At 34.7% G+C, this 12,786-nt stretch overlaps 1 protein-coding gene across 1 annotated transcript; it reads right to left on the bottom strand.

The window, feature by feature from the left end:
* Window positions 1-1,507: 1,507 nt before the first annotated feature.
* Window positions 1,508-6,340, bottom strand: LOC129303103 (coronatine-insensitive protein 1-like). Its single transcript, XM_054942151.1, has 3 exons — window positions 5,236-6,340; window positions 3,032-3,503; window positions 1,508-2,586 (listed from the first exon to the last, which is right to left on the bottom strand). The coding sequence occupies exons 1-3, from the start codon at window positions 5,721-5,723 to the stop codon at window positions 1,768-1,770; spliced, it is 1,779 nt and encodes a 592-aa protein (XP_054798126.1). The 5' UTR covers window positions 5,724-6,340; the 3' UTR covers window positions 1,508-1,767.
* Between the last annotated feature and the right edge of the window lie 6,446 nt (window positions 6,341-12,786).

The raw sequence follows: 12,786 nt of genomic DNA, 5'->3' as shown, positions 1-12,786 counted from the left end.
AGATGGAACTAGAGGAAATACTAAAATTTGCTTATTTGGATTACCTTCCTTCAACTTATAGGAAAAAAATTGAAACTAAATTAATGAAAGAGAAAATTTCACTCGAGGCTTTCAAAATAAACTTATATGCTATTAAGGTTCAATGCATTCTAAACATGCACTACAAGCTCAAGGCACGTTAATGCATTGGATGGAAAAATAGATCGGACTAGCTAGGTCAACTTTTGAACCAGTGACCTGGCCTCTCCACCAGTCTGATTTTCATCCTAACCCAATCAGTGAGTAACCCAGTATGACCCAACCAACCCAGGGTCAACTCAATGTAAACCAAATAACTCGACAGGTTAGTTGGGTCAACTGTGTCACATATTTTTCCCTCTAAAAACCTCAAAAATTCTTTTTCTTTTTTGCCCTTCAAAATCCCCAAAATATGACATTTTGGGAGTTTTTTTTAAAAAAGAAAAAATTTAAAAAGAAAAAGAGCAAAAAAGCTTCACTAGTTTTGTTTTTGAATTTTGAAATAATTCAATCGAACCCCACTCCCACTAGCTCTGAAGACTCATCCTTAGTCCTAGATCAAATTGAACCCCACCCGTCGATCATCAACTATCATCGCTACCCGTTCTACCGCTATTTCTCTCCTGGGCTCTTGGCTTTCTTAGTTCGAATTTTATCTCTCTCGCCGTGTAGCAAAAGTGCAAAACTCACCATGATCATGATGCATAATTCGTGTCGCTCTCAGCTGTCTTCTCTCTTACTATGAAGCAAAACTTGTTGTAATATTACTATCCTATATCTCTCTCAATAAATTTTCTCATTGTCTAGTCATTAGTTTTTTAATTGCCATGCCTCTTCCTTCTCTGTATTTTTAATTCAGAATAAGTGATTTTTACATTATTTGTTGTTGTTAATTTGTCTATTGTTGTTTAGCATTTCTAATTGTTTTTGTCCATTATTATTTTTTATTATTGTTAAACTTTTGAGTAATTATATTTCTATAATTATTGTTGTATTGCTATCTTATATTAAAAATTAATCTTGAATTTGGTTGGATATTTTTATAGTTAATGTCTTTTTATTTAAATTATATTATTTTAATCATGACCGATTTGCTACCCCTTAGTTCAACCACTAACCCGTAATCCAACATCTTGACCAGTTCATTAACCGATCTGGTTTTAAGTACCTCACTTTAGTGTAACAAAATTTTAGTATTAATAACCACAATACCCCCGTTTTTCTTTGAAAAACCTAACTAAAAAAAAGGCACTTGGATATTTCAGTAATTGAGACCTATAAATTTATTATATTGAAGCACCTCGGGTAGTGCATTTTCAAAATGTATTGCACCCTCATAGTAAATAAATTCATTTTGAGGCCCTGAGTGAAATTCTCCCTTAATGATACGCCTATTTGTAGCTTCTGCTAATGGTGCCATTAATGACAAGTTTTTATGTTATCGCATACCAAAAACACCAAAGCCACAAACGAAACGGCAAACCATGGATGAACAAAAGCACGCCTTATTTTTCTTATTCACAAAATTGAGCATCTTTCACTGAAGAAAACTACATGCACAAGGCAGTGGAAGCGTTTCCGGATCAAAAGAGAGAAAGAACACAAGCTTATTACAAGACTGATAATGTCTGGAAATAACGGCGGAAAATGAAACCCTCTAGCTAAAAAAAGACAGCAGATACTTGCAGACAAGATTTCAAGTGGAAAAAAGGACGTGGAAAAGGGAGGAAAAAGTTGGTATGTACAACTCTAAATTTCAACATATGCGGTTGGATCCAAAGGAACAACGGTATCTGGAAAATCTGATCTTGGTCCTGCAAGAGAGTAGTATGCAAGAATATGCGCCGGATGCTCAGCCACTACAGATTCCCCACTTGGATAAGTAACAAGAACTCTTCTAGAAGGAATCAACTCGATATTCCAGAAGGGTCTTGCCATTACAAAAAGATCACGCCCAGATGCAGATTGTCTATACCCTTGCACCCATAGATACCTTAAAGAAGTCAGTTGTGTGGCCACAACAGCTAATGCATGCTCACTGAAAGAACAGCCTCTCATTTCAAGTTTTTGAAGGCTAGGGCAGCCCCTTGAAAACTCCAGAAGCCCTGCATCAGATTCCCCTACATAACCCAGAAGCATCCATCTCACATTTTGGCTGTATTGCCCAATATAGGCAAGGCCGGCATCAGTCAAGCCCCCGGAGCGAAGATACAGAGCAAATCTTCTCAGCTTATCACAACCCCTTAATAAAGCCCTCACCCCATTGTCAAGAGGTAAATCAGTTATGGTTGCCTCACGGTCTAGCAAGACAAGGCGAAAATCAGTAAGGTTTTTCATGTGAGTACCAATGTGTTCCAGGGATGCATTTGTAATGTCGGATACATAAACAGCCAAATATTCAAGTTCTGGACAGCCCTGTGACAGAGCAATTAACCCTCTCTGAGAAACAACACCTTCTTCATCCTCCATCCCTTGCTCATCATCTCCTCGCTCAATCCTGAGTCTCTTGAGCTTCTTGCAGCTTTGCGCAAGAACTTCGAGTCCTCTATCACCAATTACATTCCTTGACTGTCAATAAGGAAACATGCAAGTTCATTCAAAATATTAAAACTGAGAACTGGTCTAACTAAGGGCAATCAGAACAACAGTGTCCAAAATGTCAACGTCCATTATGTAAAAGTCCCTCAGGAAACATCCGACTACGTAGAATATAATAAGATAAAGCTGTAGAAAGCCTTAATCTAGGGAGTCTTGTATTGCATATACTTATGATAGATTGAAGATTCTTCGGCTTGGGATGCGCTATTTCTTATGTGGGTTAAGCTACATTAATATGTAACATATTATAACCGACTTTAACGTCCTACAGTTTTTCATGCTTTTATAGTCCAGATAGAGGAGTTCAAACACTCCAATGCTTATGGAGAAACGCGTGGAAGCAGATACAAGACTGGACATAACGAAAAATTTCGAAGCAAAGCAAATTTAGTGAGGAAAATTTTCGGGAATTTACCTCGAGGACTTCCAAGTTGGGGCATTTATGGATTAACGCACAATGATCCTCTGTATCCAGCATCGAATATAGGAGATCCAATTTTTTCAGAACGGATGCAAAAGGGAAAACTATTGGAAGTTCATTCTTTCCAATATACGTTAAACCCAATCGACATAACTTTGCGGGAAATGGTACAGCAGCGTACTTCTCCGGCTGCTCATTATAGGAGCCTCCACAAAATTCTTCTAGTGCAGATGCAGAACGAAAGAAGTTTACAAGCTTCAGGATCTCAATATCAGTAATTTTCACGGAAACTAAGTTGCGACAGTTATTTGCTATCAGTTCAAGGTCCTGAATTCTGATATTGATAAGATCTGTCAAGTAAAAATTTAGAGCCTCAAGAACAGTATTATTCAAAGCAAGTTCATGCAGCCATTCGCCATCATTCTCAACAATTTGGCTCTCCTCCAAAAACAGGACTCTTAAATTCCTGACAAAAGAAAATAGCCATCTATGAGTGAACTAAGCATAGACTTAGAATGGAAGAGGACACAGAAGAAGTAATGGGGGAGAGAAACTGGTTGGCAATGAGTCTGAGAATTAATTGACTAATTAGAAACAGAATATGATAATAACGTAACAAAAGCATCCATCCATTCATCCATAGAAATTCAAATTATTCAGAGCCCACGTAAAAAAAGCAAACTATACTACTTTTTGAAAGGGGAAGGTTAGGCCCAGAACATAAAAATGATCATATTAGAGTTAAAACAGGCATCGCTCAAAAAGTGAAATGAGATTAAACAACAATATGTGTAGCATCAATTTACTCAATTATGTCCAAAGAATAGATTCAAGTCGGAGTCAAATCTTAAAACCAAAAAAAAAATTATTTTGTACTTTTGGGATGACAGATGCAATATAGGAATGGATGTTTCAAAGCCATTTATTCAAATCCACTGCATATCCAATAAAACCTAGCGTTATAAATAATGAGGCAACTTTTTCTCTTCTTCTTCAAACATAGATTTATCTTTTGCTTGCTATTCCTACAGGTCTCATTTCTCTTTCCCTTCAGACTTTTTAACTACGATCGTCACCCCAAAAGGCAGGCTAAGTTTTCGGCTTGTAGAAAAGAATGCGCTGCCTTGGTTATTTCTACCGCACCAAAGTTCGATCAAGGCAGCCATAGGCGAAAGATACCTGTTTGACAATCTTTAATTCTTTACAGTAACAACTGAAGAGAAAATGTTGCAGATAGTTCAAAAGTTCAGCTCATGTTCACAAGCCATCACTCATAAACTATAATTATCCCGAAACCGGTATCAAAAATACGTATCATCATATTAAGCAGACAGATATGGCGTTCCGTCTTCTTCAGAAATAAAGAAGCTTCGACCATAATAGCTTCTATCGCTTTGCAAATTCTCGCAGCATGAAATGATCCAATCAAGTATGCCACAGGATGCAATAATAAACAACCAGTGTGCTAGCTTAAAGGGGCACGTTTTCTTATAAAGGGGATACAAAAGAACGATTATCAATTTCGAAGACGCAATTTGAAATACCACGTACTCGTAACAGAACAGAGCGTTCATTTGCAGAAGAACGAGGAGAGTTGGCATTGCTAGTTAAACATTGAGTATACGTAAAATGGTAACCAAAATATAATCTCAGAGGTTGGAATCAAAAGATGGAGGTAGGCAATACGCAATCCAGCTTCACGACAATTTGGTAACAATGCCAGCAGAAAGGAAATGCATTTACGAAGAAAAGAAACTCAAACACTTAAACCACTTTATCAATCAGCTGGGTGGGACTTCAGTGTATTCACTCAATTAGAGATGTTCCACTGATACCTTCTCTTCTTCCTCTAACAGGACATACAACTTCAGTTTTAGGCAACTATCCTCACCCATACGTTAAGAAATACAACATAGCTGCAAGTCAATCAACTGTGATTCGCAGTATGAAATTAAATTGATTGACTGGAACCTTCAAATTTATTCTAATAATTATTACAAAAATCATGCATTTATTACACCCAAAAAATCGCATACATATTTCATACTAATGATAAGCAAACAAAATTGATTTAAATCAAGCAAAAGAAAAAGGAAATCCAGTAAATTCTAGTGATAAGGGCCATCAGATTCTACACGAACACAACCACGAAATCTGAAAAAGAGAAAACGTACGCAAAACCATAATCCAGTATTTACCTGCAAGATCGGGCAATATGGTAAAGGCCATCCGTTGTAAAACCAGAGCACTTGTCGAGTTTAAGAGCTTGAAGAACGTGTCCCCGTGACCGCGCAAGAAGCTCAAGATCGGAATCCCGCACAATCATGCGACGGAAATGAAGCGACTTCAAACAATCAAAATATTTAGCAATCTCTTTTACCCAAGGCTCCACATATCCTCCCCAATCCTCCGGAATCAAATTGAACATGGCCGCCCTCGGCTTCCCTTTCAGCTTCAGCGACTCCAGGTGCGGAAATCTCCGGCGGAGACGGTCCGGGGTGGACGTGTAGCAGAGAGCAATCGTCACATGCTTTCGCGTCAAGCAGTCAATCTCGTACCACTGCCGGCAGACCTGAGAAACCGCATCCCGATCTTTGGGGTCGTGAATAAAAGCCATAACAAGTTCCAGGACCACCTCGGTTAAGCCGGTGCTCATTCTCCTCACGTTTCGATCGTCCATGGCCATTGAAAAGTGAAACGAAGCAAAACACCTCAGAAGGCCAATAACTTGGGCAGCTCGGAACTCAAGAAACGGAATTTCAGGCCCGAACTCTAATGTCTCAACTCCCCGATGCAGATCGGTTCATAACCTTCAAAATTAAACAAAGACCAGAAGTACTAAAGCAAAAGTAGATTTGACCAACAGTGGAAGCACACACGGCAAGCTCAGCGCCGCAAAACCGATGAAGTAGAGGTACAGACACAGGCAGAACGATGCCAGTGGGAAGCAGCGAGAAAGTAGAAAGCAATCAATCAAGCAGCGAGTTGGGCACGGAAGACGGGCCAATAGGATCGGGAACAAATCGGCGAGGCGACCAATGGAAGAAAGGAGCAGGAGCAGGAGAGAGCCAGTGAGTGGAGTGAAGGCATGGTGAGAGAGAGAGGGGGGGGAGGACGGCTGAGATTGCGCCGGCAGGGGGGAAATCGGACGGCGACAGTTGAAACAGTTTGAAAGAAGGAAGGAGGATTGGGGATCGGACCCTAATGGGGTCTCTTATAGCAAGAGCCTCACAGACCACACAAACAAAAGGAGAAGGTGGAGGGTGCAGAGTGGAGAACACTGGAGATTAGTGAGAGAGAGAGAGAGAGAGGGTGATCAGAAGATGCATTTTTTTTTTTTTTTTTTGGGTTCAGAGGATGCATTTGGACGTCCCTTTCTCCACTTCATTTCATATCAATTGGAATTGGAATTCAAAATAAAATATGTAAAGTTGATCCAAAGATTAGTATATATGTCAATCAGCCTCGCAAGCGCTCTCTCCCAATATTTATAAAGTTGATTTAGTTTAAATTACAGTTAAATTATTTTTGTATTAAAAATTCTCAAACTATAGTTTTGTAATAGACATTTTAAAATATTGACGGACAACGATCTCATTCTCTTGCTCTTGCTTCCAACTAAATTAGGGCCTGAAGTTTATCTTGATTTATGTATAATTCAGACATTTTTTACTGTAAAAAATTATAATATTTACATTAATAACAATGACTAATTTGTACGAGCTCAAAAACATTTTGGGTTCGTAGAAATAGAATTATATTTTATTATATTTTTATTGTTTTTGTTATGCGTGTGAATTTAAAGACTTACAATTTAAGGAAGAGCTATTACATAATAAAACAGAATAAATCGTTGCCGTAAAATGTATTATAGTTTCACTATTTATTTACTATTTTAAATTTTCTCGATCATGCTATAGGTAAGGTTGTTAAACTTGAGAGATTAAGTAAATTTGTGATAGGAATATAAATTTAAAACATAAACTGAAATTATAAATTTATAAGTATTTATATCTATTAATAAATAACCTTTAAAAGTTTATAATTAAATAATTTAAATATAAAATATGATCATAATTTAATTTAAGCATATATCATTAAAGTTAAATGCATCTACATTTATAGATTATTATACTCAAAACAAAAATTTTAAAATATGACAACTTATTTTTAGTATTTTTTTATTAATATTAATTTTTATTTCTTTGAGTTTTATTTTTTATTAAATTAGGTCCTCCTGATTCTATAAATTAAGTTTTATATAATATATACTTACTCTATTCAACAAGTTTATGAGTGAATTAATACAATTATATAAACTAAAAACATAAAAACTATAAATTCAAGAAGTTACCTCACAAATTTAACCAAATTTTATTTAATTTAAACTTATAATCGAGTTAACAAAATTTTATAAGTTAAAAATATAAAAATAATAAAATTAAAAAATGAACATAGAGTTTAACAACAATAACTGTGAGTATAAATTTTGATATGCATAGGGGATATTTTCAGGTTTATAATTAAAATGAATTTCATATATTCTATCTTCAAGTTTTAATAAATAAATAAATAAGCAGACCTGAAAAGGAATAAGGTGGTGTAGACAAAGCTAGAAGCGACAAATCTCGCACTGTGCCCGCCAAGTAAGTAGATGGGAAGCGCCATCGTTGGGAAAGTGATGTATTTGTGCAATTTGTTATCGTACAGGCAGGGCCCTGGGCATTTTAGTTTTTATTTCAAGAATAAAATTATGTAGAACCAGAATATTCTCAAATAATTTCTCCTATATTCTGTTTTTAAATTTGAAACTTCACCGAGAGCAGTGGTAAAAAACTAGAAATTATAAACATCTTCAAATTTTATTATTAAAAATTATTCTCAGACAACGTACAAGGTCAAACAAATCAGACAAATTTTCAGCAACGCAAGCATCTATGCTATTGCTAAAATTATTTTATTATGAAAATTAGAAAGTTTTAGTTGAGAAATTTAGGTCGGAAAAACAGCTAGAGAGAGATGATGAGACGAAGGGTTTAGCAAAGATAACGAAATTGATGTGCAGGGCCACGTAGGAGGAGGGCCCACGCCTGCAGTTTCTTCGTTTTCTGTCTGACTTCCTAACTAACACGTAAAAACTTCCATGGCTGCAACTGCAAAAGCTTCCCATCCAAACCCCGGTATTTTCTTCAAACCTCTTTAAAAAAAAAATCAAATTTTCTTCAAAATAATTGAATAATTTTTATAAAAAAATCATGGGGCTTATGAATAATAATAGAAAGATGCTAAGATTGATGCATATGACTTGTTGCTTGCCTTGTATTAGTTTTTTTATTAAAAAAAATATATGTAAAATCACACAAGTCGAGGCTTAAAATTAGTGATGTAGAAATAGATATTGTCGTAAAGTTTCGCTAGTTAACATTTTAGTTTATAGTTAATTGTGTGAAATATTTTCTACCAATTTGTTGCCGTAACGATGACAGTTGGGGTGATTAGATTATCTGATAAAAGCCAGGAAACACCATGATTATGAAAAGACGGTGTTTAAATTTTTGTCTTTGAGTCTTTTGGTCCAAAAAGAAAAGAAAAATCCAAGTGGCCATCCATTCATCTAATATATATATATATATATATATAGCCTCTTGCTGTTATTGTAAAGTTGTGTCATTATCTTTCTACTCAAATTATGAACATAGGAAGAGTAGTTAATTAAGATATTAATACTGATTAGGAATAATGAAACTGTTGGTTCTCAAAATTACCTTATCAATCAAGTCTTTAATATTTTTAAATTATACAATTAATTCTCATGATTTGAATGGAAATTTAACACCTTAAGAATTAATTTCAGGTTCAAATCAATAACTAAACAAATTTAATAGATTTTTTTTTACCAGCAAAGAAGCCATAGCATTGAAGCTAGGCAAGAGCCAACAATTCAGAGTAGAGGGAGGAAATCAAAACCAAACATAAACAGATTAATTACATGCGTATGTAATGCAAAAACTGCATGAAGTTATGCAAAAACTATTTGTATTCATAAAAATCATATAAATAGCAGTTAAAAAATAATTTATGTAACGGTGTGAGTCCCCTAAGCATTTGTAAGATTCGATTTCTTGAAATGCATATAGAAAAACATTGTTCAAGAAAGGACAATCCCTCGGACGAGGCTCAAATTCTTTAAAAAATTAATCTCTTAATTACCAGCTGTGAGAATACTTTAAGTATAAAAATACTGTATATGAAAGTCATCGTGTTAATCCGGGTGACTTGATCAGATGGTCAAGAATGGTCTCAATATTTTCTAAAAGGAGTTGAAAATCTCCAGAATTTTGGCTGTCTCGCTCTTGCTTCATTGGGTTTATGTCAGAAGACCAGAGGATCGTCATTTTTATGATAAAATCTTATAATATAAAAAATGAACATGCATATCAACCCTCTGCTTTATACTCTCTTTTAAAAAATATAAAATATTTTTAATTAAATTTTATTTTTTTAATAAAATAATTTTTATTTTTAAATTAATTTTATTTTTTTATATTTATTTTTATTAAATATTTTATAATAAATATAAAATTATTATCAATAAGAATACTTAAAGAAAGTAATAATTATACATCAAAAAATTAAAAATATCTTATATTTTTTAATATCTAACTCATCAAAAATATCTTATATTTTTAAACATAAAGAGTAATTGATTAGTCTCACTCATATTAAAAAAATCAAACATTACAATATGATAGTAGAAATACAGTTTACCTGTAAATACGAGAAATTTCTTTAATTTATGATTTGTTCTTATGTGTAAATTAAAAGGTTGCTCTTCATCTCTTAAAAATTTATAAAAAAATTTAAATTTTTCATCTGTTTGATTCAAAAATAATGAATCTCAACCATCTACTTCATTAGAAATTTTTTTTTCTTGTAGCACTTCAAATATATCATGAACTATATTATAATAGGATCTTCTTGATACACTAAAACTAATATTTCAATTCTTGCTGAGACATCTCTAAATCCATCTACCCTATCACGTGCCACCCCATGTATTGCCCAAAATGCATATTTCAAGGAAATTGTTTTAACATCAAGTGTTCTAGCATATCATGCTAGACATACACAAAGATCAAGTTCAACTCCATCTTCACATGACATTGCAAAATATAAAAATATTTCTAGCCCATTTAAATATGTTTCAGTAGTTCAAGGCATAGTAATCCACAATCTATCCATCACCAAAAAAATTTAAGTTTTATGATATTTCTGTCATAATCAACAAACATAATTCTTCCATGATTAATGAATATAATTTCTATCCATTAAAATATTATTTTCAAATATTTTTTACCTAATTTATTTTAGTATTACACCTCCATGAAATTCAACAAAAAACTAGCTAAATATAATATTACATATACGTTCACAAATTTTTATAACATCACTTATTTATTTTGAACATTCACATAAATGGAATAAAAAAATTAACTATATGGAACAAAAATATTTAAACATATTTATAAAATAAAAATTTTACTAACCCAGACGCTAGAGCTTTCTTGACAAATATCACAAGTACAAAAATTCAGAGTCTGCACATATTTTTTTACAAAAATTATTAAACATGAATTAAAAATAAAATTAAAAAAAGTAGAAAAAATTAAATTAAAAACTACTTAAAATTATAGAAAAAAGGCACATCCTTGGGAGTGTAGAATATGCTCCCACCAATTTATCGATGGAGTGAATTTTCCCTGTTGAGTTCGTTTGGGAAAAGCTCCTCCCTTGGAGGCGTTTCACAGGCAAATTGTCACAGATGATATTTCTGTGACCGTGTAAAGATCAAGATAATGAACGGTCCGCTGGTTAGCCTCGCACAATATGAGTAAAGGGGGCGACATTAGCATTGGGGGTGTTCTGCCTCAGTCTTCGGACTGTGTGCACAACTGGTCGGGGGCTAGTGCCGCCTCCCTGATGAGCCCATGGCAGGGCGAAACCAGTGTGATCCGTACGTGGTAAGGCTTGTCCTGAGGATTATGGGGTCCTCCAGGACGCCGCACGGGCGCCGTGTGCTGCGCCAGACTCTCAGCCCGTGACAGAGTGGTATCAGAGCAGGACGTACTTTACTGCCGTGTGCGCGTGGGGTCCCACGTTGGGACTGGTCGGCCTCGGCACCGCTCCAGAAAGGCCTCCGAGCAGGTGGGTCCAAAAGTGGGGACTCGGGCGGGATGGTTGGCCGTTGTCGACTCCACTCCTGTTGGCTCGCGGGTGCGAGTAGGTCCGAAGAGTGCAGGACTCGGGTGGCCACTCAGCAAGTAAGCTGATGTGTTTGTGGCAGTACTGTACGTACGATCCTTGGGCGGAGTCGTTCTCCCCTAGCACGAGGGCGTGCTAGATTGGGTGTGGGAGAATGTCACGGATGATATTTCCGTGACCGTGTAAAGACCAAGATAATGAACGGTCCGCTGGTTAGCCTCGCACAATATGGGTAAAGGGGGCGACATTAGCATTGGGGGTGTTCTGCCTCAGTCTTCGGACTGTGTGCACAACTGGTCGGGGGCTAGTGCCGCCTCCCTGATGAGCCCATGGCAGGGCGAAACCAGTGTGATCCGTACGTGGTAAGGCTTGTCCTGAGGATTATGGGGTCCTTCAGGACGCCGCACGGGCGCCGTGTGCTGCGCCAGACTCTCAGCCCGTGACAAAATGCCTCCCGTTTGGTTCAGTAGACATCTTTAGAGGAGGTGTTTCCCAACAAACACCACCAGAGGCAGTGTTTTAATTAAGAAACGCCGCCATAGCACTTTTCGGCGTCGTTTTCCATATATGTCCTGATAGAAATGCTGCCTGCGTACGGTTTTTTATATTGATCAGGCACACCAAAAAGCCAAATATTCCTCTTATCTTATTTATAAAATAAAAAATAAAAAAATTAATATTATTTATAAAACATTTATTAATTTTTAATGTTTTTTTATATTTTTATATTATTAAATATTTTAAATAAAATATTAATAATAAAATTTAAGAATATTTATTAAAAGTAAAGATAAAAACTTGTTTTAATTTTAAAACTAATTAATAAAGTTTAAAGTTTTTTGTAATTATTATAAAATATAGTAGAAATAATTTATAAATAAAAATAGAGAGAGCATGCCTCAATTTTTTCAATTTTATGTAAATTAAATTTTTGATTTAATTATAGGGATCATACCAATTTTTTATTACCGGCCCCACATCCACAAACTATTTTTCACTGTGTCCCTGATCACAATTTTTTTTTTTTTCAATGAAAATCTCATTTTTTTAATATAAAAAAAAGGAAAATAAAGAAAAACTGTTGGGCACGGTAAAACTACATCATCCAATGGACCACACTGACAATAGGTATAGATAATGATAGTTCTCGTTCTCGCATTTCTGGCGGGGGCCAGGTAATCATAAATAATTTATTCATTTTTCGTGTTAAAAAAGCCAAAAATATATAATCCTATCATCATATATATTATTTTATAAATTATTAATTGATGAAATTATTTTATTTTAAATTAAAACTTTCAAGCTACTTTTAAAAAGCAAAAGAAAAAAAACAAAAAAGATAATATTATATTATTTTTATTTTTTATTTTTTATTTATGGGTTATATTTAAAATTTTACTTATTTTTTTTTTTATATTTTTATTGTATTGATATTGATGAGATTGATAAAAATAATTTATAAAATAAGATTAGAGAGAATAAATATT

The sequence above is a fragment of the Prosopis cineraria genome, unplaced genomic scaffold (genome assembly GCF_029017545.1).
Source record: "Prosopis cineraria cultivar Desert tree isolate PC_DT_omini unplaced genomic scaffold, ASM2901754v1 PC2, whole genome shotgun sequence".
NCBI classification, from domain to species: Eukaryota; Viridiplantae; Streptophyta; class Magnoliopsida; order Fabales; family Fabaceae; genus Prosopis; species Prosopis cineraria.
The sequence above is the reverse complement of the archived record's forward strand: the minus strand, read 5'-3'. Positions and strand labels throughout refer to the sequence as shown.